This window comes from Galeopterus variegatus, unplaced genomic scaffold (genome assembly GCF_000696425.1).
Source record: "Galeopterus variegatus unplaced genomic scaffold, G_variegatus-3.0.2 Scaffold283, whole genome shotgun sequence".
NCBI classification, from domain to species: domain Eukaryota; kingdom Metazoa; phylum Chordata; class Mammalia; order Dermoptera; family Cynocephalidae; genus Galeopterus; species Galeopterus variegatus.
Window position 1 is genome coordinate 145080 of NW_007726394.1, and position 27355 is coordinate 172434.

At 49.0% G+C, this 27355-nt stretch overlaps 1 protein-coding gene and 1 pseudogene across 1 annotated transcript in view; one reads left to right on the top strand and one right to left on the bottom strand.

The window, feature by feature from the left end:
* The window catches only part of CLPB (ClpB caseinolytic peptidase B homolog (E. coli)), a 139302-nt gene that overhangs the window by 109761 nt on the left and 2186 nt on the right, over window positions 1-27355 (top strand). Inside the window, exons 7-12 of the mRNA XM_008566961.1 lie at window positions 2005-2119; window positions 12961-13038; window positions 14300-14355; window positions 19375-19419; window positions 19789-19950; window positions 26920-27076. Coding sequence (XP_008565183.1) covers window positions 2005-2119; window positions 12961-13038; window positions 14300-14355; window positions 19375-19419; window positions 19789-19950; window positions 26920-27076 — 613 coding nt within the window. The remainder of the gene's footprint in view (window positions 1-2004; window positions 2120-12960; window positions 13039-14299; window positions 14356-19374; window positions 19420-19788; window positions 19951-26919; window positions 27077-27355) is intronic.
* Window positions 7236-7549, bottom strand: LOC103585886 (annotated as a pseudogene).

Consider the following 27355-nt stretch of genomic DNA (forward strand, 5'->3'; position numbering starts at 1 on the left):
CCAGGGTAGACACAAAATCTTACAACAAGCTCAGACAATATCATGTTTAAGCTAAGATCACCGGGGAACTGGAAGTTGGTAGAAGTGGGGAGGACTTCTGGGGCAGGGTAACAGTGTAAGCAAAGGCTTGGAGTCATGAATACTCTGAGATCCATCACTGAGGGGAAGTGAGGAAACCAACCCAACAGACCCTCGCAAGCCAGCTTCCATGGCCTGTGCAACTGCAAGCCAGCACTGTCCCAGCCAGTGTGTGCATCTCACCATCAAAGCTTTCTAGCCCGGTGGGCCCGAGTGCTGAGCAGGATTTGGTGGGCAGGGAGGAGGAAGAGGCAGATAGATATATGGCTGGAGTCATCAGAGCCAGGTGATGTATGTGGCGCCTGAGGGAGCAGCACAGTGACATTCTGGATTCCAGCCGGCAAGCGTCGCTCCACTGGGATCGGCGCCGAATTATTGCTCCATATGAAACCCCAGGACTGATGGGAGCTTTCAGTTACAGACTGATAGCAACAGCCAAAATTGGATTGTTTGCTATTTATTTTTTTTAACTTCTGTCAAGGTCACTACCATAACAGGAAAACACTGCCCAAGCAGCAGGTATTTTTCATCCACTCTGCCCGCAAGAGCAATCTGCAACCGCAACTTTTGTGACAGAGCCTTACCTTGACAGCTCTCTTTCTAGAAAGATGTTAGTATTATCAGAGCTTAGGGGAAAGGAGCCTCCTGGAGACTTGGTCTTTCATTCCCAGTCCGGCTCCGACCTCCACAAATGCTTTACCATCAGGCCCATGCCCTTGCCCTTCTCTGCCTGTTCTCCAGTCCCACAGCTCCCATCTGGCCCAGTCCTCAAGCTTCTTCAATCCTCCTGTTTACCAGAAAGCTGCCCTGCCCCACCCCCAAAAATGTTCCACATTTATGTATCTTCCCCTTCTCTTTACCCCTATACCACCCCGTCTGGCTGTTAATTCTGTCCTCTTTGTATCTGTCATTGAACTCATTTTTGCCAGATGCCCCCACTGTGCCAGGATCATGCTGGAAATAGCAATGAGTAAAAAATTATACCAGCGCTCAGGGAGCTCATAATTGATTTAGAGTGAGACTCAAAAACATTCAACCAACTTGTTTTCAGGTAGTTTTTTTGCTAGAGGTAAGTATTTATGCTTTGGAACCATGATGTAAGTGGTTGTTTCTGCCTGAGAAGTATTCGTGTACAGGCCCTGGCTTACCTCCTCCTGACTGAGCTCCCTAAGGACAAGGCCTGGCTCTCCTCCGCACCCTCCAAGCCCAGGCCTCCTCCTTCTGCCTTTTGTGAAGTGGATGTAGGCCAGGGCCAGGCATGCTAGGCACTCAGCATCAACTAGAACCTCCCAGGGGATAGGGCACAGTCCTCCTCCTCCCCCTCAACCCCCACCCTATCCTTCCATCATGGCCATGCACAAGGCTGGGCACACAGCAATTGCTGAATAATTATGTTTAATTGAAAGGCAGTACCATTGAAGTGGAGGGTGTTCATAGCTGTGGTTTCTAACAGGATAAGAGGAAAGGAAAGGGAAAGAAAATTGTATTTATTAAGCAATTATTATGTGCAAGGCATGATGCTAAGCCCATTATATACATTATCATATTATTATATCATATTTAATCCCCAATTTATAGTTGAGAAAACTTGAGGTGAAGTAACTTGCTCCAGATGATAAGCACATATTGTAAGTGATAAAGCTCGGATTTGAATACAGGTCTTCTGTCAGACGCCAAAGCCCAGGGTTAATCTCCTAGCAGTGCTTATTTTACTAGCAGGTTGAGCCAGGACCCCTGAGCAGTGGCCACCTGAAGGGAGGAAATGATATGAGGAGAGTGGGAAGGACTGCCCCAGCCTCCAGTGGTCATGAGCCAGAGCTGTGCAGCAGGATCTCCAGGGTTTTTTTCCCCAAGTTGGGGGATAGAATGAAACTAGGGGTCTACTTGGCCCAGCATCCCTAAGCCTCTTGCCCTCTTTCCCCACAGTACCAGGAGAAGCAGCGGAAGCGTGAGGCTGAGGAGCGGCGCCGCTTCCCCCTGGAGCAGCGACTGAAGGAGCACATCATTGGCCAAGAGAGTGCAATCGCCACGGTGGGTGCTGGTGAGTATGCAGGATGCCAGCCAGCACCAGAAAGGACAGGGCAGCGCGCACTGCTGCAATGAGGTGTACGTCCTGCTGTCACCAAACTGAACAGAGGCAGCTAATAGTGTTAAAAGTTAACATTTGGGGCTGGCACTGTGGCTCACTCAGGAGAGTGTGGCACTGGTAGTGCCAAGGCCGTGGGTTCAGATCCTATATAGGGGTGGCCGGTGTGCTCACTGGCTGAGTGTGGCGCAGACAACACTATGCCGAGGGTTGAGATCCCCTTACCAGTCAGAAAAATAAATAAATAATTTTTTTTTTAAAGTTAACATTTGTTAGGGGCTATCTATGTGCCAGCCTTGTTATAAGCTCTTTACATATCTTGTATCATTTAATTCTTAACGGCAACCCTATGAAGTTGGTACCACTAAATTCCCATTTTTCAGACGAGGAAGCTGAGGCTCAGAGCATTTATATAATTTGCTCAAGCCTGCTTTCCTATTAGAATTTAACTCTGACCTTCATCTGGTTCACTATGCCCATCTCCCACTTTTCAGGTGGGAGATCTAAGACCCAGGGAGGGGCGGGAGCTAGTCCATCACTAGTAGTGTGGCAGCTGAGCCAGAACTAAAATGTGTATTTCTGCCTGCCAGCCCGGGACTCTTCTATCACTTCAGGAAAGTTTGTCAGGAGCTGGCTTAATTTTAGAGAAAACATCCTGCACAACTCTTGAGTGCCGCCTTCTTCACCCCTGAGCTTTAATGTCCCATACTTTGATCCCTAGGAGCCAGATTGCCCTCTGCTGTAACCCCTAATCTAATGGCTCTCCTGCCCATGTAGAACCCATTGGATGAATATATAAAACTAGGGTTCTGCTGAAGACAGTGGCCTCACCTTTATTTTCTGACTCTGGTACATAACTCCCTGAGGGTGATTTCAGACAGATGAGGCGAGGGAAGAGGAACCTTACGCCAGGCTGAGACAAAGGGGTATCCCCCAAAGCAGTGGTTCTCCAAGCACGATCTCTTGACCAGCAGCAGCAACATCCTCGGGGAACTTGTTAGAAATCAGATCTCAGGCTTCACCCCACACCTGTGGTATCGGAAACTCTAACTAACAAGCCTTTCAGGCAATTCTGATGCTCCGCTGAAGTTTAAAACACCACTGCCCTGAGATGTCTGGGTCAGTACCACTTACATGTTGCTTGCCTCTTCTCTTCAAGCATCTAGTCCCACCAGAGGCAGTCCAGCAACTGCTAAGGACAGCACCAGCTTCTGCTCACTGAGAAAAGGAGCCATCAGTCTAAAATTGTGGCTGCCCCTTTGGGACTTTCTGGGGCAGCCCTAAGATACCAATTAAGGGGGTAACTGAAAAAGAAGGCAGCCGCCCCTGTGACACCTGGGCCCAGCCTGATCTCCATTATCCTCACACACCAGAGGGGCTCACATGGGGGTGATGAGCCCCTCATCAGGGGCCTGACTCCATCAACAGAGAAAAGGAGCCCATAGACCAGAGCTGCCTCACCAACTAGAGGTCAGAAGCCTGCCTGCAGGCACACACAGGAGCTGGGGAAAGCTTTTGTGAGTACATAGGGCCCCACTGCTCAGGCCCAAATCACACCAGGCTGCCCTTTTGGGTCTGGATATTACAGACATCCACCCCCAAACCACCACCTTAGAGGTCGCAACCCCTACTCCTTTGCCAAGGCTGTGTCTGAGGTGCAGGCAGGAGAGACTCTGGGAAATCTCATGGTTGAAAAGAGGAGTATAGGCTACAGCTGAGACAAGCTTACCTGGGTGGAGGTCTAAGAAAGCATCTCTTGCTGCAGTCTCATGTCTGTGTGGGCCTGGACTGCTGCTACCACTGTAGTGTTTTCCCTTAGCTTCCTACACAGTCCTTTCCCACCAGGCTACCTGCTCTCTTCTGACCTCCCACTTCTCACCAGCTCCTCAAGCCCATAAGATGTGAAGCTCCCCAAAAGTAGGGTTTGGTAGGAGGTATTGAGATGGAAAGATTAGACCAACTTGGGCTCACAGCAGGTCTGCTGCTTATCAGCTGTACAACTCGGCCTGCTCACTTAGCTTCTTTGAACATCACTGTTATAGTCCTTTTTGTGTTGCTACAACAGAAATACCTGAGACTGGGTAATTTATAAAGGAAAGAGGTTTATTTGGCTTATGATTCTGGGACAGCTGCATCTGGCGTGGACCTCAGGCTGCTTCTACTGATGGCGGAAAGTGGCAGGCAGCCAGCGGGTACAAGCAGATCACATGGCGAGAGGAAGCAAGAGAGAGAGACAAAGGAGGTGCCAGGGTCTCTTAAACAACAAGCTCTTATGGGGACTAATAGAGCAAGAACTCACTCATTTATCCTTCCTCCCCCAGGGAGAGCATTAATCCATTCATGAGGGATCTACCCCCATGACTCAATCAGTTTCCAACACTGCCACATGGGGATCAAATTTCCACATGAGTTTTGGAGGGGACAACACATCCAAACTCCATCAATCACTTTCCTCACCTGTGTAATGAGCCACCAAATCAGGTCTGTCTGACTGTAAAGCACATGCTCTTTCCAGTTCATGCCACACAACAGGGATGAAAACCTAGCCCCTGTCCTCAAGATGCTTAGTCTTGGGTTAGGTCCTGTGTGCTCTTTAGGTCAAGTCCGCAGCTATTTCCGTCAGCCTGGGACTGATCCTTAGTTCCAGCCCCAGCTCACCTCTTCCCCTGGCCCTATGCTGACCTCTGATGCGTCACTGTCCTTGTCTCTCTTTCATTGGCCCAGAGCAAGAGTAGGTGATTCCACTCCTCACCTCCAAGAGCTGTCAGAATATGTACCCCGAGTGCTTCCTTCTACATAGAGTTCCCATTCTGTCGCTCGAACTTGGCCTCAAGTTAGAACAAAGTTACTGCCCAGGAAGGCCCTGCTTCTGTCCTATGTATATAGGTTGACCCACCTATGGCTTCAGTGAACTTAGAAAAGACAGAAAGGCCCCTGAGACCTGGATCGTAGGCTTGGTGCTTTTTTACCTCCATTCATAAGGTTATAACTGTGTGCCCACTTTGTTGAGAAGCCCTGCAGCTTGGGATCACACTGATAATGTTCAGAACCATGCTCAGACCCTGTGATCAGCTCCCAGAGGCTTCTGGACCCAAGCATAAGGGAATGGGGCAGCCTGGTGGTTTTAGCTCCCAGCCCAGGAGAAGTGTGAGGGACTCACTGGGTCAGAACTTGTGGTAGGCAGCACACAATGCCTCAGTACCTCAAGGCTAAAGCAGGTATGGGAAAGTGAGGTGGATCTAGAGGCTAGGCCTCCCTGGGTCCTCTAGGCTTGAGTCAGGTGTGTGCTAGGGACTGGATGGATGGAGCCTGGCACCCCATGAGTACCATGAGGATGGGCAGCCAGAGAAGTGCCGCAGAATGAATTGATTTGATAAATGGCCATTTATTACCCTCATGAATTGGCTGAAACCAATTTCGGTCACATCAACCCCTGGTAAGTGCTGGGATATTGATTTGTGCAAAGTAATACAGTGAATTTATCAGTGTGATCCCCAGCTGCAGGGCGTGTAGCAAGGCTGGCACACAGTTACCGCCTTACAAATGGAGCAGATGAAGCACCAGCCCCACAGCCCATGTCCCCATTGCCTCTCTGGTCTAGGGCCACTGGAGCCAAAGCAGGACCAACCTACATACCACAAGCCAGAGCCTTGGCATTGAAAGTGAGGCTCTCCTTCCAGAATCCAGTGCTGCTGTTGGTGATGGGGATGGGAGGATGCCTACCCTGTTGGCAGACCTCCTGGAGCTCAGGGCCTCTAAGCTTCACTGTCCTCCTCAGAATGGCAACCAGCTGTTTATTCAGCACATTCAGAACTAGCTCCTCCCCTTCCCCCAACCTGCCCACCTCCTGTGTTCTTATCTGCATAAAGGAACCACCATTCACTGGTCTCCTAAATAGAAACCTAGACGTTTCCTTGGCTCCACCCTCTCTCTCACCCCTTACAGCCCTATATTCTACCTCCTCAGTGGTTCACAAACCTGACCTTTCACCTCTGTTTCTAATATCATTGCCCTAGCTCAGAACATCAGCGTCTCCTATCTGAACCACAGCAGTGGCCTTCTCACTGGTCTCCCCACCTCCTTTTCTTCCCCTGGAATCAGTTCTCTTCCCAGCTGCAGTGATCTTTGTAAAACACACACATAAGAGTGCTGCCCCCAAGTTTCAAGCCTTTGAGGGGCCCTCACTGCCCGAGCTGGCATACAGGGCCCACTGCTGCTTCTGCCTCCTGCACGTCCTGCCTGCACTTGTCTCTGCTGCCCTCTCTGCTTGCAGTTCCTTCTCTTCTGGCCCTTTCCTGCTCCCTAACCCCAGCCCATCTTCCACACATTGGCTGGTTTTTACTTAGCCTAATTCAGTTCAGGAGCAATTGACTGTCGGCTCCTTGAGGGTAGATACCATGACTTAATCATTTTTGTTTTCCCAATTCCTGGCACAGCATACTGCTCAAAGTAGATGATTAGTGCAGTTTGTCAGATTAACGAATTTGGTGTGGACCTTTGTCCATCTCTGTGATGTGCTGTGAAGAAAGAAGAGAAACTGTAGTGCTTGCCCTCTAGTAGCTCACAAGCATACTGGGATTGTGACTTAGTGAAATAGTTAATTACAACCATAGTTCTTGACCTTTGACCCTTTGAGTGGGCAGGTCATTCCCCAGACCTGCTCTAAGAAGCCTATTTTGTACAGCAGATCAACCTGCACATACCTGGCAGTTTCCATGGAGCTCCCTTTGACCAGGGACCTGTCCCCAACACCCATTTCACCTACTTCCAGTTGACTGTCTGAAGCCTATGCACTCCCACAAGGAAGCTATATCACCTCCACTGCTGTTCTATGCCTGGGTCTGGCCCGTGTTATAGAATCTCAGCATCTGCCATGTGGCACACCAGGGTGCACTATTCTATCTCATGAATCATTTCCCCCTTTGACTAATCCAAAAACAATCTTCCTAAGCCCTGTATTTTTCTGGACCCTCCCTTTGAGTCCTGGTTTTTTGTTTTTTGGGTTTTTTTTTTTTTAAGTGAACATAACTTCGAGATTTTATTGTCTTCATAATAAAACAAAAGATAAGGCTTAGAACAGGATCACTTGGCCCTTTCTCTTCTTATCTCCTAGTTCAAAATGCTTGCACCTCTTAATAGTCAACGTTCTCTTAGTTCTGCAGTTGGACTCAATGCACTTAAGCCTCAGCACAAATTTTTAGTTTTAGCCTTTTTCCAAAAACTCAGCTAAGTCTGCCCACCATAGCCACTCTGCTTCTTGTCACAATGCCGCTTTCCCTGGCTATACAGAGAACCCTTGACCTTCTTGTTCTGTGTCACTTTGTGGGGTTGGTGCTCACCACACTTCTGACAGAAAGTCCGGAGGGTTTTAGGAACATTCAGCATATTTGTGGGAGCACCATCAGCAAAGAAAGCTGAGTCCTGGTTTCTGATCTGAGAAATATACGTCCAGGTCATCCCTGGGTTGTGGAGTGGAAGTGATTAGCCTACAAAACTGCTTGCAGTCCCACCCCCACCTCATGCCACTTCAGGCATCCCTGCTTGTGCTCTGTCGTTCTCCTTGCCTAGACTGCCCTTCCCTTCCACTTTACACACTGAGACATCCTGCCCTTCCTCAGGATGCCCTCCCTAGACCTCCACCTGGACTCAGGACCCTTTCCCTGGGCTTCCTGTGAACACCTTTTATTACTGCACTTACTACATGGTATCTACTATGTTTGCATATCTTTCTCCCTCAAAAGGTCAGGAACTACCTGATGTGGCAGCAGCTCTGTTTCCCCAGGGTTGGAAAGTCTAGGCCCATTTTGACATTTTGCCTCTCCTCAACACAGATTCTTATCTCAGCCTCTTTCCGGAAGGGTGCTACTCTTCCCTCAGGTGATCCCTACCCGCAGCATGTGTGTGCGCACGTGCACACATGTGCTCGCACACAGACACAAGGGGAAGTCTCAGTAGAAGCTCTTCTTTGCACTTTTAATATGTTAACCTCTCAGCAGCAAGTTTATTCTTGCCTGCAGAGAAAATAATCCTTACTAAGGACTAAGAAGAGAACTGTTCTCCCATGATGCACTAAACCAAGACACTAGTATCCACTTAGTCAGTAGGCACTATGTTCCTTGAACGTATAAACAGTAGACAGGAAATTGATAAACATTTGCGTGACTCTCCACCATGGGAATCCCTCAGAAGGACTGGTCCCCCTAGGAGATGCCTCAAGCGTGGAACAAACCTGTTCTAGGTTAGGCTAAAAAACCTCCCACACTAGATCACTTGAACTTACCAAGAAACATGAGTTGGCCCACCCAGACGGCCTCAGAACCTTGAGCAGGATGGAGGCAAAAGCCCAGGGTGTGAGGAGGAGGCAGCTCTTTCCTCTCTTTGTTTTACACACACTGGGGCCTTCTTCCTGGAACATCCCTTCATACCCCTAACTGCCTGGCAATCTCCCCCTCATCCTTCAGGCACAAGTGTCAGGCAGGCACAAATGGCTTTTCCCATACTTCTCCCACTTCACCCATCCTGTTTGAAGCCCACAGTTTTCATAGCAGCATTTACCTCAAAGGCACAGCCATGTTTTAGGCCTCTTTGTGGGTTCCCCAGCACCTGACACAGAGCTTATTTACTGAACAAATTCATAAGGCTCCCTGGAGAGGGGTTCAGAAGAAAAACCTTCTTCACCCAAAGGTAGTAGTAACTACCTTGAAACTCTTGGGTCAAAGCCTCACTCTTCTCTGAAAAATGAGAGTTGGGGTATCTTTTCTTTATTCCTTACAATTCTAGAAAGACCAAGAATTAATGCATTTAGTCAGCAAGTATTAAACCTGTGTTGGGCTAGTCTCGATGGTCCCTCAGGAAATAGAACACATAGCCTCTGGCCGTGGAATACACAGCCAGATTGGGGGCACACCTTCCCCCTGTTTACAAGAGTGCAGGCAGATAAAACCCCTTATACTGTTCCCATTTTATGGATGAAGAAACAGGCTGTAAAGGAATAAGTGTTTTACTCATAGTCAATTAGAAAGTCACAGAGGCAGGATTCCAAGTTAGATCCTGTAACTCCTACCCTCTCCTCAACACAGATTCTCATCTCAGCCTCTTTCTGGAAGGGTGCTACTCCCTGTAGAAGAACACGTACAAAGAATACAGACCCAGGAGTTAATGGGGTAGATGTGGTGTGGTGGAGTTAATTGAAAAGAGTTATTGCAGGTGAGTTTTAAGATGGTCCAATAGAGACAGACATGGAAACAGACATAGCCAGGAGAAGGCATTCTGGCAAGGGCAGAACACAAGCAAAGCAGGTGCTGGCGCTGCGTGTGGAGAGACAGAAGAGCCTGGTTGGAGCTTGCAGAGATGGGACTGGCCAGGGAAGGGAGCTGAGCTGCCCGTGCAAAGGGCACTGACACCATCTCGAGCACAAGAAGAGTGGTCAGGACAGAGTCAGGGCACAGGGGCTACTGAAGCCATGTGTTGAAGCCTGAGTGAGTCAGATTAGAGCTACAGAGGAAACTTTTGTTGGGGAAGTGAGAGTATGAGGAGGTGCTGGGGCAGCAGAGAGCCAGGAGGAGAGCTGGCTCCTTTCTCTAAGCTCCTGAAGCACCAGCACCAGCTCAGGCTCCAGAGTCAGCCTGGAGTCAAAGCCCAGGGTCTTCATTTATTAACCCATGTAACCTTGAGGTACCTGTTTTTCACTTATTTCCTCATCTGTAAAATGGGAATTGGCTTTCCTGCCATACTTACCTCATGCAGTCATAACAAGGCTGAAATGAAATTGTGTCAACGGAAGTTCTTTATAGATGTGAAGTGCTAGCAGAGTGAGTTGTACACTTGCTGGTCCGCAGTGACTAGAGAGCACCAGCACCTATAGCCACACCCCACATGGGCCCATCCAGGTCTCTGTCTGTCCCATCCTCTACACTGGCAGGACAGGACCCTCAAGGTTCCCAGCCTTGGTCCTCAGTCACCCTGCTAACTGCACATACTAGGGCCCACCTTCTCCAGTCCTTCCTAGCTGCTTCCATTTTTCATTCTGTCAGACTCCATCTGCTTGGCCGTTTTTCTCTTCAGATTTATTAGAAATATCTGAAGTTGTAATTGTTTAATGGTTGGCATTTCGCCTGTTTCATGGGGTGCCTAGATCAAGCCCCCTCCAGACTCATGCCCTGGGCCTGGCAGAATGGCCCAGGGACAGCTGTGCAGTGGAGTCTGCCTAGCATTATAAAGAGTTCTCTCCCAGGTGCATTATTAGAAAAGAAGGGGGAAAGATGGCCCCAGGCATAATTCAATTCCACATTTTCTGTGGCATTTTTGTACTGCACAGCCAAGCAGTGTTCAGCTCTCGGTGGGCTGGGATTTTAACCTGAAATTTTAAGCCAACATCGGACACTCAGGTACATGATACCCTGGGGAGCCCCGTTTCCCCCTGGTCACTTGAGTGATGCCTGGGTACTTCTGCCTCCCCAAATACTCCATGAAGCCTGAACCCAGTTCATACACAGCTTCTTCCCAACCTAGATTCTCAATTTAGCCAACTTTTGGAAGAACATAGTTCCTCTCAGGTGACTACTCTCTTACCTTCTCTCCAACACACATATCCACACATAGTGCTCACAGAAGTCTAACCTTGCCATTTTAATACCTCCACTTCCCCAATTACCCCCACTCCTATCTCCTTGTATCTGTCAAGATACCAGGTACTCCCCCTCAACTAGGCTTGGACTTCTCCTTCTTCATCCTCAGCATTCAGGTACCTATGAGGTCTGGATTCCTAGCCAATCCTTCCACAGAACCTGGGCCACTTAAATCAGAGATATGGATTCTAGCCCAGGGGAGAGGTTGGACTGAGTGTCTTCCCAAGTGCCTTTTAGGATTCTCAGGGAGCATATCCTGGGCAGGCAGAAGTGACTGGTCTGATGTCTATGAGGTTGCAGTTTCCATCTGTTTCTACTGAAGCCAGAACTATAGAGAAAGTACTCTAGGTAGCAACATTAGAGGCTGAGGTGAAAAAGACCACAGCATGGGGCTGAACTCCTGAGACGGGTATTCCAGAGAATCTGACCCCACCTATGTTCATTCCTGTCTCTCCACCTCTGTTATGCTCGCCACCTTTGCCTCCCCAAATCCTGCCCAGGCTCCATGACTCATCAGCAGTTCCACCTCTTCCAAAGAGCCTTTCCTGACCCCTGCAGACACTTCTTTGAAACCCAACTACACAGTATAGCATTTAGGATCTTAGCACCTCAATATTGACAGACACATATCTAAGACTGTCAACTCTTTCTCAATTGACTAGGTTTCCAGGCCTTGACCTCTGACACATATCCCTTTGCTAATCTCTCTCTGGCACTCTGGGGACCAGACCAGACATACTGTTCCATCTGTGAACTGACCTTGACATTGCACAGTGCTCTGTCCCCTTCCTGCTCCTGCCTGTCATGTTTCCATTAATGCAACCCAAATTAGTACTTTTTAAAGCAGCCATATGTGATTTAAAAAAAAAAACAGGTTTAGGCCGGCCCGGTGGCGCACTGGATAGTGCGCCGCTTGGGAAGCGCGGCAGCGCTCCCGTCCGAGGGTTCGGATCCCACGTACAGACCGGTTCCCGCTCACTGGCTGAGCGAGGCGCAGGAGCAACACTGAGGGTTGCGATCCCGTCGCCGGTCCCCGGTCCGGTACGGGGGCAACACTGAGGGTTGCGATCCGTTGCCGGACACGGAAAAAAGACAAAAAGACAAAAAAAAAAAAAAACAGGTTTAGAGAGAGAAGCAACTCTATCACCTAGGTGTGTGACTTGGTCAAGTCTCTATCTGTTGCCTCAATTTCTTGTTCACTATAATGGAGTTGAGAATGATACTTTTCTCTCAGGGTGTTTGTGTGAATCTTGAGTAAATACGTTTTTGGTAGATTTTCCAATTGTACCTAGTATACAGAATGTTCAATAAGTGATTCTTCTTCTTATGGTTCTTGCCTTGCTCCACCCTCTGCTCTTATACTTGAGCGATGCTTCTGAGCCTGATTCTCCCACTCTATAGTTGAGCACTTAGTTTCCTCATCTCGAATGCATAGCCCTTGATTACATACTTCCTCTTGAAGAGGAGAGGTCAGGTCTTGCTGTAGCAGAATTGAGCCCCCAAGGAACCTAGTACATATATGTCCCACTCCCCATTTACCCCCTCCCACTGGAGGCCGTGGTTAGTAGAGATATTAACCAAGTGCCTTTTCACTTCTGTATCCTGAGCTCCACACTACCCTTGATTGGCTTCCAGAAAATTCATTTGGCTGTGTTTCCTCTTCCTGATCCAGACAGTTGACCAGAACTTGGTTTCCCCAAATGGGAAAGAGTCCAGTGCTCAAACCCCAGATCCCCAAGGCCCTGCCATAGGCTTCTGCCCCTCATATTTGCATCAGAGGCAGGCCCACACTCCCACCATGGTGAATAGATGAGTAACCAGCGAGAGCTAAAGTTCCTCTCGAATTCTCCTTCACCAGTCCCCACCCCCTTCACCTCCATTCACCATCCACCCGCCTTTCAGTTTCCCTGGCAACACTGAGTGCTCATCCTGGAAAACTTTATCCGAAATCTGCTCTGGGCAGCTTTCCAAATCCATGCTAACCTGATTAGGTGTCTCTAGGGGCCTTGCCAGCTAATCAGATTAGGCAGCACTAATGGTAGTGAGGACTTTGAGTGGGCGCAGAGCAGTAAAACATATTGTATACTTAGTGATAATTATCCTGCCTTTTGTGTCATTGATTTATCTGCCTCCCTCCCTGTCCCCCCTGTCTTGTGTGTTTGGCTGTAGCAATCCGGAGGAAGGAGAATGGCTGGTACGACGAAGAACACCCTCTGGTCTTCCTCTTCTTGGGATCATCTGGAATAGGTAATTGGGAGCAGATCAGCCAGTGGGGAAGGAGAGCTGAGGGAGTGTCCGGCCCAGGCCCAATAGCCCCAGCTGTTGTGGGCCAGGGTCACACAACCCAACTCTAATTCAACTCCCAGTTCCAAAACAACTGCCTCCAAATCACAGAGCCACCAAGAAAGAGGACTCCATTTTTTTTTTTTTTTTTTATCATCTGTTATGAACAGCTTGAATTATGCACCCCCCTCTGGAAGCTATATAAGGACAGATCCACCTAGAGGACCAGGCCATTCAGGGCCCATTAGCCCTGCTCCAGCCACTCTGCCTTCCCAGAGGCTCCCCTTTAGGAATAACTGAAACACCTCCACTGCCCAGCACACCAACCGTGTTCAGTGCAGCCTAATTTTAGGAAGCCAAAGAAAGCTCCTGATGACCAGCATAGTACCATGTGCATATGAGAACTGGTTGCAGTAAAATGGGCTGGGTATTTTTCTAACCAGCCGGGCTAGACTATCAGAGGCATTCTCACCCCCTCACTGCCCACCTACACAGACCCCCCTCTCCTCCACCACCACCTTCCACCATTGTCTTGATGGGGAATTTCATGGTTTATTTGCTGCCTCTTCCCTTCCCAACATCTTCATGGGCCTAGCTCTCCCTCAGTTGTAGAGTCTCAAAAGGTTACCACCACCTGACCATTATACCATAGAACTTGATTTCTATACTTGACCATGAATTCTAAAGGATTTACCATTATACCAAATGGCCCTTCAGAGCCACCACTTCGGTATTGTCTTTGCTTCTTTATGTTACAAAGAAAGGCTCCGAAGCTGATGAGAGGCACTCTTCATTCCCTCCAGCCTCTATTTGGCATGTGGTTCCAGGGCCTGGCCAAATGGCAGGACCGTGGGTGTTGAGACAGACACAGGGCAGTGAGCCAGGAGGTCAGAACGCTCCTAGGAGAAGTGAGGTTTGTGCTGGGCTTCAAAGGACAAGTTGGCTCTGGATTATGAGTCAGCCTCCCACTCTTAGCATGCTGCACAGAGAAAAGGCCTCAGTCCTCATTCACAGAAAAGTCAAGATGCATTGCAGACTTTGATTCTGCTCCAGCCTCACCACTAATTCCCTAGATGACTTAAGGGGAGTCACTGACCCTCTCTGAACCTCCATGTTCCCATCATAAAATATATTCTTTCCAGGGTTTGTGCATTTCCAAGATTCTTTCATTCCATCAAGTAGTCATCTGGTCCTAACCCAACTCCTCTTCCTTCTTTCTAACTAGGAAAAACAGAGCTGGCTAAGCAGACAGCCAAATATATGCACAAAGATGCCAAAAAGGTAAGGGCTGGGACCTACACCTGATCTGCAGGCCATAGAGACCTTGCCATTCTTGCTATCCCCAAGAATCCGAGGCTCTGTGAATCTGGCAATAGCCAGTCAAAAAGATGGGCATTGGCCCAGGAAGCAGGCCTCAGCTCTGTTCCCAACTTGGCCACCAATTGCTCCATGAATTTGAGCAAGTTATCCAACTTCTTGGTGCCTCAGTTTCTTCATCTATGAAATAGGAAGAATAATTCTTGCCCTGCCTGACTCTTGGGGCTCTTGGGAAAACCAAATGAGATTCATACATACAACATTTTCAAGTATCTACCCTGTGCCAGGTGTTGTACTAGATGCTGCTAATACAGCATTTATTAAAACACTCTCCCTACCCTGAGGAGCTCAGGCTGGAGAGGAAAAAGCTTTAGAAACCTACTGTTGCTGTCCAATGCAGTCAAAGCTGTGCTAGAGAGTCTCGGGCCGTGGGAGAAAACAAGTAGAAATAAGAGGATCCTTATTGCTTCTCTCCACCCTGCATGAGCTTTTAAATATGGAGTCTTATGCCTTAAACTTGAGGTGCTCATAGTTCTGCTTTCTCCGTGGCTCAGAGCCCTGGATTCTCCATAGGAGAGGGCCTTCCTCATCCCATATTTGTTCACAGTAGAGCTTTCCAAGACCTGCTCGGTTTGACTTTCTAGGCTGACAGGAAATGCTTTCATGCAGAGGGAGCAATCTTCAGAGAGAATGCAGAAGCAGTTCACCAAAAGCCAAATGTTCTCCTACCAGCCTTCCTTGTGTTGAGACTAAGGTCCTCCTTCCCACTGCTGGAGGTTGCCTGACATCCCAGATGCTCTTGCTTAGTTTCTATGGAAAGTCTCTCTAGATGAAGCAGTGAGGAGTTACATAGGCCGCTGCCAGCCAGGTGGCCCCAGCAGCACAGAGTCCTGACTCCTGTTCCACTTCTGGCCTACCTGCCCTCTTGTGACCTCCCTGACAGCCTGGTAGCCACGGGAACAAGGTAGCTCAGACTATGTCCTCCTGAGCCTCCTTCTGCCTAATAACTTACTGAAGGCTCTTAAGCCTCCCTGACTCTGCCTGTAGCTATGCTCTGCCTCAACCAGACCCAGAGCAGACCCACTTGACAGACAGGCAGGCAGGCAGGCAAGTAAGTGCATGGCTTGCTAATACGCTCCAATCCAAATAGCATTTTTAAGACAATTCATCAGGTTGGCAGCGATTGAAACAATTAGCACTCTGGAAAGGGCAATAAACTAGCAAGACTATTAGAGAAGATGCAGTTACGGGCAGGAACCACCTGATTAGGGATGAAGAATTCTGAGTGGTTTAATTTTAATACTGTCAGAAAGGTTAATATTTAATTACAAATTATAATCTCCTTATCCAAGCCGTCTTAATATGTCTTCATACACAGTAGAAGTAGAAGGAAAGTATCTGCTGACTCGCTGGTGTAGAAGAGAAGGGGCTTGTTAAAAGACTGATGATGCAAGTGATTTTTTAGGTGGTGTGTCTGGGTGGGAGACAGATTTACACTAGTGCAGGGTGTCCTGAAGGTGTGATGATGGTCTCCTTCAATACATGCCTCACCCAGAAGGAGGAAGTAACACCCTCACCTCTTGGGAGCAGTGGACTATGGTGCACAGAGCTCCAGAGCCACCCATTCCTTGACTCAACTTCCAATTTCACTTTCTGCCAGCCCTAGGAAGGTTACTTTACCCTTTGAAGTTTCAGCTCTCTTGCCTCAAGGTCAAGTTATCTAGTCCTGTATCTCAGGTTGTTGTGAGCATCCAGTGGGACAATATGAATTGCAGCTAGCTCAGGCTCTAGCACGCAAGTGCACACCCTCTTTACTTGTATTTATCACTTCATACTTTCCACCGCAGGACGTCATCTCTCTTATTTGATCCTATGAGGAAGCTAGCCTAGGTGCTAAATTAGACCCACTTTTCAGATGAGAAAACTGAAGCCCTACAGCATTAAGAAGTTTGTCCAAGGCCACTTGTCAGGGGAAGAAGTAAAACAAGGATCCAGTCTGTCAACTCCTCTCTCAATACTGTTCTCCGCTGCTCTGGAGGCTAGGTTATAAACTTTTGTTTTTTTGTCCGTTTGTCTCCATTTCACATTGAGGGATGAGATACATGAGAAGACTGATAAAATTATCTGTGTATTTTATTTTTGAATCATAAGTAGTGCTTCTATAAAACTCCTACCTGTACCAACCCTGTGGGCAAACTTATTACAGAACCTGTGTTTAGCATAGACATTTTCTGGCCATATGACAGGTATGTTTGAGAACTGCCTTCAAAATCCAAGAGAGTCCTGGACTGTAAGCTGTCTGACCAGTGTACCTGCTGCCTCCAGGACCCAAGGAGTGACATATGAAAGTGTCATGTACAGAGCCCAGGGTAAAATAGGCTGTTAGCAAATGGGAGCTCCCTTTCACTTGCCTCCCAAGATGGCTGATGAACTGAAATGAGCACTGGCCTGGGCGTCCAGTGCCTTGAATTCTAGTCTGGCTTTCTGATTCTTAGTTTCCTTGTTTATAAAGAGACACCAATACCTTTGGATCTTGCTGCCTCACAGGGCATTTTTTGCACATTTATATAAATTTTTTTTTTGGCAGATATACCTGTGAGCTTCTTTTTTTCCTCTCATTAGCCTCTGTACTATTTCTCCCAAATTCAGCAGCTTTGTTAACTTTCATTGCCAGAGTTAATAATCCTTGAGAAAGAACCTTAATGGTGTTCTGTGAGCTCATCACAAGGTAGGGTGGTGGAACCCAAAAGACTTGCATTTATAGTGGTGGTATGATGAAGGGATTAAGAGCAAGTATATGAGTCCAGCTGCCTGGGTTCAAATCCCAACGCTACCCTACTACATAGAGTTGGCCAGGACCTCTGTTCACATATTTTCTTGTCTGTAAAATGGGTTCAATAATGATGCTGAACTCATTGGATTGTTATGAAGGTTAAATGAGAAAATTATATAAAATGTTAGACACCATTCTTGGCTCACAGTAAGCAAATCAGTACGTGCTGGATGTTACTATTGTTGTTGCCTCACTTTGTAAGATCACGTGAAACCAAAAAGATTACAGCCAAGAAAATCAAGCCCAAAGACTTGTTCAAAGTTACATAGCAATCACTAGAAGAACTAGAGTGAGAACCCAGGTCACTTGACAGAAGTAAGCAATTAAGTCTATACTCCCTGTATCAGGGGACATTGATTGACATGTGGGCACAAAGCTCAGAACTCTTCAAATGAAGATTGGCAAGAGCCCAGCTGTTTGGCAGAGGGGGAAATGTGAGGCAGTGGAGCATAATGGCTAAGGGCACAGACTTGGAGCCAGATTGCCAAACTTGGGTGACCTTGGGCCATAGATTAAAGTTACTTTAATCTGTGACTTTGTTTTTTCATCTGTTAAGTGGGGATGATAATAGGACTTACCACATAGACTTGTACATGTTCTAATCCTTTTATAGCTTGCATAGAATATTGCCAGGCACCTGGTAAGCACCCAGTGAGTGTCAGCTATTATCAGCGAGAGACTCATCTGTGGCTTCCAGCCCATTGCTTTCTCTAGGCAGCACCCTCAGCTTCCCCATGGCCATCCTCCCACCCTTCCTGAAGCCCGTGTGTTTCTTGTCTGAGCTGTGTACGGACCCTCTGGAAATGTTTGCTGGCTCATCATGCCGCATGCGTTCTGATAGCAGTGCTTACCCCCACATGGCCTAATAACTTCTCTAAGCCCTTTCCCACCTCAGGGTAGGTCCTTTCCTCAGGTCCCTGGTGTGGCAGGGAGAGGAGTCAAGAGCTTTCTGTTACACCAAAGAAACTGCAGCTAAAAAAGGGGAGGCAACATGTCCAAAGCCATAGAGACAGTGGTGGAACTGGGACTGGAAGCTGAGCGCCTAGCTGCCAGCCCAGGGCTCTTCCCACCACCCTGTACCTCAGGTACAGAGTGACAGGACAGAGGAAGAACTAAAAACACATCACTGAGTGAATTTCTGACCAGTGGCCAAGCTAGAATATGGCCCTGGATTTCCGACTTGGCTACCTGCCTCTGAGCGTCTTGGCACACTGTCATCCCCAGCTCTCAGAAGAATCAGTATTCAGTGAGTGCTGTCTCTTAGATGGAGCTGGGGGGACTGTGGGGAACCCTGGTCTGAGTGGATAGAAAGGGCACCTGTGAATGCCCTCATAACTGCCTAAATCAGTCAGTTCTTCAAGAAAAGAAGTGGGCACTCTGCCGGTAATAACTCTTCCAATCACACACTACAAGGTATTCTCTTCCCTGGGGCTAATCATGGCCCTCACCCCAGGGGGCCATTCCCTTGGAATCACTCCTAAGCCTAGCAGAAGAGAGAGAAAGGCTGCAAGCTACATTATGGGTATCTTTTAAATGAAGTGAAGAAATGTAAATAAATAAAAAGATATATTCATTTTAAAGAAAAGTAAACTGAAACAAAGGGGTGCGCACCCCACACAGACTTGCAAAGTTGAGTGGCACAGTGGAGCCATCTGGGTATTTGTTGCTCCCATCCATCTCCTCACGATCCGCGCTGATTGTGACTGACTCTGTCCATGTCGGCCTACCAGCCACACCCAGTGGGATGCTCCCCAAGGACAGAGACCAAGACTTGTTCACTGTGGTAACCCCAGCACACACAGGATACCCTCAGGAAATGCGGGATGGATGGGTGGGTGGGTGGACGAGCGGACAGATGAATGGATGGATGATGTGTTAATCAGACCAGTAGAAGCCTGCCTGAAAGAAGAGACATCCTGAGTCAGATTTATTAGGGTAGGGACATGGTTTGGCTTTATTAAGGAAAAGAATGAGGGAATCATGGGGGAGTAGTCAGAAAAGGGGGGGAAGGAGCCAGAAAAATTATGAAAATGAAATAGAAGATCTTGGGTTGGTGTGGTCTGAAAGCCTATTAGGGTGCTACCCTCCTTAGCCCTTTCCTTTACCTTCCTGCCTCCAAATGGATGTGGTTCCTGCTTGTTTCCACACAGGGCTTCATCCGGCTGGACATGTCTGAGTTCCAGGAGCGACATGAGGTGAGTGAGAGTCCTTGGTGAAGTGTCAATCAACATGACTGCCTTAGTGTTTTATATGACCTGTCATTTAGGCCTCAGATAATTCCAGCAGACTTGGGATTTGTCCTTGGGGGCGCATGTGTGCAGCAGGGTAACTGATGTTTTGCATGTCACTTGCTCTGACAAATAAACATAAAGAATAAACATAGAGAAGATCTATTTGCCTTCCCATCATGGCAGGATTCCTGCCACACCAGGAGAGAGACAGCTGGCCATCCTTGTTGAAAAGGTAATCTTAGTGGTGTATAAAGCCATCTTCCCACACACACCCCATATTGTAAACTAAAAGCACAGAAAGGCCCTCCTAGCATGTTTCTTTCCTTCCACCAGGTGGCCAAGTTTATCGGGTCCCCACCAGGCTATGTTGGCCATGAGGAGGGTGGCCAGCTGACCAAGAAGTTGAAGCAGTGCCCCAATGCCGTGGTGCTCTTCGATGAAGTGGACAAGGCCCATCCGGATGTGCTCACCATCATGCTGCAGCTGTTTGATGAGGTGGAAGCCTGGGCCATGATGGAGTGGGGGGCCACCTGGAGGTACTGGGGGCTGTGAACGGCAGGAACCAGTGGCCCAGAGGCCTGTCTGATCATTCCTCAACTTGCTGCTCCCCCATGTGTACATTCAGTCATTTAGCAGGTTGGAGCAGGGCCCAGGCAGGCACTCAAGGAAAAACCAGCACTGCCCACAACTTGAAATTTCATGGCTGCCAGGCTACCTTCTAGAGAGACAGAGTAGGGCAGAGGTGCCATGAGAGAGAGAGACCTGCATTTTTAGTTCCAGCTCCACTCCTGACTGGCTTGTGGCCTGGGCAAGTCACTGTCCATCTCTAGGCATCAGGGGCCTCATGTGACAAACAAGGAGGCTCAATCAGATAAGCTCCTAGAAACTTCTGGCTCAAACAGCTCTTGTTCCTCCCTGTGTGTCAAACATTGTCTCCACCAGTTCTTTAAGGTGCTAATAGTGTTGCTGCTATTGCTGAAATGGTAATACTCTGCCTCATGGAGCACTTTCCTTCTGAGGAGCTCCAGGCTCCTCACAAACTATTCAGGCCCCCCCACTAGTAGGGGTGAGCTCTAGATGGGGAGATTTCACTTTTATTCAGTACATTCTCAATACTAGACCTGTGCTAAAGACTTTACAGACATTATTGCTAATCATCACAGTAGCCAGGAAAGAAATTATCTCATTTTTTATAGATGAAGAAACTGAGGTTCAGAAAGATTATAAATGATATACCCGAGGCCACAGAGCTACTATGTAAGGAGCCAAGATTGAGACTGGCCAGTTAGCTCAGTTGGTTAGAGCATGGCACTGATAACACCAAGGTCCAGGGTTTGATCCCTTTACTGGCTGGCTGCCAAAACAAAGTAAGGAGTCAAGATTGGACTACAGATATGTCTGTTCTCATAGTCCCAGTCCTCCCCCTCCATACCACTACTCACCTTGTGCCAGGGGAGGGATTGCTTATGACCATGGGAGAGGACGACCTCCACTTTTCCAGGGGCCCTTTTCTGCCAAAAGAACACTAAGACCCAAGATGCAGGATCTATATTAGCCAGGACCTGGCCAGATGTAGTCCAGCCCACCTTTCTCCTTAGCCCCCTCCAGCCCTGGGAAAATGGGAAAGTGCTTTGCTTCCCATGTCACATGAGGCATAGGGAGGGACTCCGCATACCAAACAACACATCAGGTACCAAGCCAGGAAGACCCAGACCCAGATCTCCCCACCAGCTGCCCACTGCCTTCCCCCCTGGCCCAGCATCCTTGGCCCTGCCCCAGTTTTGTTGCTGTCTTCCTTGCCTCTCAGCTGCTCCCTGCCCCTGAGCCTCCTGCTGAGGACTAAGAGGTCATGTATTCAGAAGTCACATATTCAGTTACTCACACATGTATTCTGTTCCAGCCTCTTGGTGGATTCAGGTGCACAGCTATGGGCCAGACCCAAACCTACCCTCTGTGAGCTCTCTGCCTACTAGACAGTGGAAAGGAGACGCAGTAGTAGTTGGCATCTGTGCACTTCCTGTGCCGTGCACTGTTCTAAGAAATGTACATGTATCAACTCCTTTGATCTTACCAACAACCCTCTGAAGATAGTTAATATTACTGCTTCCATTTAACAGATGTGGACACTGAAGTAAAGTATGATTAAATAATTCACCTGTGGTCTCACAGGTGGGAAAGGGAGTCGAGGATTCAACCCAGGCAGTCCAGTTCCAGAGCCTGCGGCTTACATGACTCCCATGCAGCTAGGGCCAAAAGAGAGAGGTCAGTCTGCAGTGAAGCACTCAAAGGAAGGGAGAGGCCAGCTCAGGGAGGAGGGCATAGCAGCCTGCTGGACCTCTGGCATCCCTGAGAGGTACTTGTGATGGCATCCTTGGCCCAGGAAAAGAGAGGCAGCTGTTGTCTGAAGTATAACCAGCCCTACTTGGAAGATGCTTACAACCCCTGCGTAAGCCTGTCCACTCCTCCTCTGTAACTTCACTCTGCCGAATGCCTTTTAGGGAGTTGATAATTCCTTCATGCAGCCCCACTCTCCCCAGCCTGCTACAGTTTCTGATGCTCCTGGTTCTATTGAACAAAGCTGTCACCCAAGTTTACTTGTCCAGATTTATGCATATATGCTGCTTGACGGCAGGACTGTGTCTTGTTCACTCCAGCCATTCCCAGAGCTCACAAAATCAGGGAAATGCTCTATTGATTAACTTAATTCAACAGTAATTCAGCAAACCCTCAGGATGAGTGTTTGCTAGGTGATCAGAGTGGAGAAGGGCTGGCAGTAGGAACCTAAGGTGCAAAAGCACAGGGGCAAGGAACAGCCTGGTCTATTCAGAGAACTACAGCCATTCAGTCTTGCTCTGAGAACAGAGTGGTGTGAATGAGTTGGGTAAGGTAGACGGCCAGTTAAAATGCCAGACAAAGGGGCCGGCCCGGTGGCACAATGGATAGTGCGCCGCTTGGGAAGCGCGGCGGCGCTCCCGCCCGAGGGTTAGGATCCCACATGCAGACCGGTTCCCGCTCACTGGCTGAGCGAGGCGCGGGAGCAGCGCCGAGGGTTGCGATCCCGTTGCCGGTCCCGGTCCAGTACGGGGGCAACACTGAGGGTTGGGATCCGTTGCCGGACACGGAAAAAGACAAAAAAAAAAGAAAATGCCAGACAAAGGGGCCGGCCCGGTGGCACAATGGATAGTGCGCCGCTTGGGAAGCGCGGCGGCGCTCCCGCCCGAGGGTTAGGATCCCACATGCAGACCGGTTCCCGCTCACTGGCTGAGCGAGGCGCGGGAGCAGCGCCGAGGGTTGCGATCCCGTTGCCGGTCCCGGTCCAGTACGGGGGCAACACTGAGGGTTGGGATCCGTTGCCGGACACGGAAAAAGACAAAAAAAAAAAAAAATGCCAGACAAAGGAGTATGGCTTTCTCTGGTTGATAGTAAGGAGCCTTTGAAATAGACTTGGTCAGATTTTGCTTTACAAAGATCCTGTAGGCAGCTGTGTAGAGAATGGACCAGAAGGGAGAAGGGAACCCAGTGAGGAGACTATTGGAGGGTCCAGGGTAGAGCTGGGGAGGCTGGATCTAAAGTAAGGATCGTGGGCTTGAGAGAACGATTAGAAGGTTGACTGTGAGGAGAGAGGGAGGAGCCAAGGATGACCAGAGGCCAGATTTCTGGGCCTGGGTGACTGGGCGGCTGTGGTGGCCATCAGCTAAAGCAGGGAGCCCAGGGGGATGAGTGGCAGATTGGTGAGGAAGGTGAGGCAGTGAGGCCTGAGGGCCGGCCAGCTGGAGATGTCCAAGAGACCATTCATCATTTTTATGGGTCTGGAGCTTAGGAAAGGTCCAACTGCAAATAGCAGTTCAGGAACCATTCAGCACAGAGCAGATAACAGAAGCCACAGGAAGGGATGAGATCTCTCACCTAGGGAGAGTATGTATGGGAGAGAGCTAAAAACAGAGGCTTGGTAGAAAAACAGAACAAACAAAAAATGGCCCTGGGACCGATCAGGGGATAGTCAAAGAGGGAATCAAACCACAAGAATACGACTCATTTGTTTATTCATGAGGTACTGTGTTGGGCAGAGGGGACACAGACAAAATAGACACAGTCCCCGCCTCTGTGTTATATACCAGTGGGGAAGACGGGCAGCTAAAAAGCAGTTTGGGGGCTGGCCTATGGCTCACTCGGGGGAGCGTGGTGCTGACAACACCAAGTCAAGGGTTAAGATCCCTTTACCCGTCACCTTTTTAAAGAAAAATAAAAAGCCGTTCGGTCTCCTGTGGTAGGTGTTGCACTAGGGATAAGTAACAATATCAGGAGTTGTAAGGGCACCTCACTCAGTCTGGAGGGGTGAGAGAAGTTCTCCGTCCACACCCAGCCCAGTTCTCCCAAGCCTGGGCCCAGAAAAGCAAGAAAAGCTCTCACCAAAACACCAAGCAGGATTAATGCTGGCCACTTCTAGGTGACCCCAGAGCCTACAGCCCAGGGCAGAAGTCCCAGGAAGACACTGGCCACCAGGGAGCCCACCCTCCGCCCTCCCTTAGAGGGAGACATGAGGCAGTGGGAGAGCAGCCCCGTAACCCTGGGGTGAGCATTCAAGCTCCACCCAGGATAGGGTGGTGGTAGGAGATGGAACAGAGAGAGCGTCTTTTTTGGGACACATCTTTATTGCCAAGGAAACTGAGGAGAAGGAGACATGAGCACTGAAGGTCACTCTTTGGGTCAATCATGCCCTGCACCTGCTCCCCTCGCCCACCTAGAACCCATCCTAACACCCAATTATGAGCAGAGTTTTGATCTCTTCGAATGAAATTGCTGCTGGGTTATTGCTCTGGCCAGCACAGCAGTGTGTGAACTCAGTCCTCAGGGATGAGCTCTGCGAGGTAAGTGTGGAACACACACAGTGTGATATGTGCGTGCGTGGGCACATCACACACACACACACACACACACACACCTGGTCTCCCACACTAGAATTGCCCTCAGTGGATTCTGTTGTATCAGAACCCATAAGCAGGGGTGAGAGTGAAAAAATGATGGCAAAAGCTCAAGAACATCCACTTGCATCCTTGCCTCCCCTTTTCCCACCCCAAGGCAGGGACAGGAGAGTGACCAACTCCAGGACGTGGATTGCCAAACCCCCCCCCCCTTTTTTTTATTTTTTAAAGATGACAGGTAAGGGGATCTTAACCCTTGACTTGGTGTTGTCAGCACTACGCTCTCCCAAGTGAGCCAACCAGCCATCCCTATATAGGGATCTGAACCCGTGGCCTCGGTGTTATCAGCACCGCACTCTCCCAAGTGAGCCATGGGCCGGCCCACACCAGGCCCCTTTTGAATAGACCCTTTTGCAACTAACAGAGGGCTGTGCCAAGGGCCAGTGTAAAGCAAGCCCGGCTGGCACACAGTATGCGCTCAGTTGATGCACATTTCTTCCCCCTTTCACCTAAGAGGCAGGATTGGCTTTGCCATTGCACTGGCTTTACAAGCAAGAGCTGACCCTGAGCAAGGTCCATGCCAACAGGGAAAGCAAAAAGCTTGCTGAGGATGGTTACTGGCTGAGGCAGGGGCAGGGCCCAGCATCTCTGGCTTACACAGGAGCCAACAGGCTAAAGTCAGTGATTTGTCCCCAGAGCCATGTTCTCCAGCTTGGCAGGAGCTGTGCTCTGTCTGCTTCCCAGAGGAAATCTCAGGCAGGTCTCCCTTTCCCTAGTACCTGTCCCAGTTGCTTCTCTCTGGTGAGGATCAAAGGAGGCTCATAGAATTTGCTAGAATTCTGAAAAATTTTATAGGGGGAAAGAAAAGAACACAAGGCCTCACTTATCCAGCACCATTGGTATGACCTCTATAGCCTTGTGCAGAGGGAAGGGCATGGCTGTTGGGTCAGACAGTTTGAGTCTCAGCTCTACTTTATTCTAGCTCTGAGACTTTGAACAAGTTACTTAACTTCTCTGAGCCTCAGTTTCTTTGTAGGAGTCATAACTGCACCTATCTCCGAGGGTGGTATGAGGATGCAGCTGCTTAGCAAGCAGATATTGAACACCTCTTCTGTGCCAGACACTACTCTAGGACACAGTGATGAACAAGACCCAGACTCTGCCTTCGCGCAGCGGCTTTCTAGCAGATGGAGTGAGACAGTGCATGGAAAGCACTAAGTAGAGCACCTGTAATCAAAGTAGAAGTGGCCTATCAGTGTTCACCATTGTCTCTCCATCACTTTCTTTTTTTTTTTTTAAAAGATGACCGGTAAGGGGATCTTAACCCCTGACTTGGTGTTGTCAGCACCACGCTCACCCAGTGAGCTAACCGGCCATCCCTATATGGGATCCGAACCGTGTTGCCCCCGTACCGGGGATCGCAACCCTCGGGGTCGCTCCCGCGCCTCGCTCAGCCAGTGAGCGGGAACCGGTCTGTATATGGGATCCGAACCCTCGGACGGAGCGCCGCCGCGCTTCCCAAGCGGCGCACTATCCAGTGCGCCACTGGGCCGGCCCCTCTCCATCACTTTCAATGAGTTCTTGATCATTGCTTTTGTTGTAAATGACCGCAAACTGCTGTTGAACAGTGATACCCTTGAGGTTTGCTGAGTGGGTGGAGCTCTGTACCCTTCAACTGATTGGCCCAGAATGCAATACTTTTATAATTCTTCTATCTCTTCCCTCTGCTTTTTTGATCCTTTTCTCTTTCTTTGGTGCATCTGTCTCCAGTATAGATGCCTTCTTCTAAGTCACTTCTAGAAAGAGCTAAAGATTCCAAGGAAACTTCCCAAGTGGGTTAAAGGAGGAACTTTATTTTCTATACCTCTCTGTTATGCCAAAGGATGGCTCAAAAGATGTAGAGATTACACCTGTTTCAATTCATTTCATTCATATTGATCCAATAAATATCATTTGCTATAGTAATAACAGCTCTAAACATTTGCACAGTGTGGTTTACTAAGGATCTTCCACCAATATGATCACATCTAGCACTGTAAAATACCCTTCTCTGAACTGTTACAGCAACCTGGGTGTCCCTTTATCATCACACTCAGCATATTTATATGTCATTGCTTGTCTCACTCATTCTCCAGACTGAGCATGTATCAAAGGCTCAGTGAATCCCCAGTGCCCCAACACAGAGCCTAACCCAGAGTGGACCTCCAAGAAAGTGTGTTGGATGGATGGATGGGGAATCAGACTAACTTCTGGACGCAAAGGATATTTTGGTGCCCTGAGAGATACCAAAGAGCAGGTGCAATCTCGCCCAGGGGTGCTCTCTTGAAGTAGGTAGAGCAGTTACAGCCCAAGGCAGTGAGCACTGCAGCCAAGTTGTGAGTCTGGTGCTCAGAGAACCCAGAGGAGGGAGCAAGCTTACTGCTGGGGCTGGGAGGAGGCACACAGGGATATGGAGAGGCCTCCTGGAGGAGGTAAGTACTAAGAGTACTAAAGCCTGCCCAGGCTTGTAGCTTCCTGACCGCACAGTCCCTTTCCTTCCCAGGGCCGGCTGACAGATGGGAAAGGGAAGACCATCGACTGCAAGGATGCCATCTTCATCATGACCTCCAATGTGGCCAGTGATGAGATCGCACAGCACGCCCTACAGCTGAGACAGGAAGCTCTGGAGATGAGCCGCAACCGTATCGCTGAAAACCTTGGTATGGTGGATGACCTGGGCTGTCTGGGCAAGTTACCAGGCCACCAGCACATCTCCTGGGGGCAAGGATAGGATTGGGGTCCTGGGCCCAGGTGAGGGTCCTAGTAGGCAGCTTTGTCCCAAGCTGAAACTGGGCAGAAACCAGGCCCCACACCAAATAGTGGAGGGAGACATACAAAAGAGACAGTGCTCTGGAATCCTATCCGACTCAGACAAAATCCCATTCCACCCCTACTACACGATTAAAGACACACTAGTAGCCCCACTTCCTCAAGAAAAC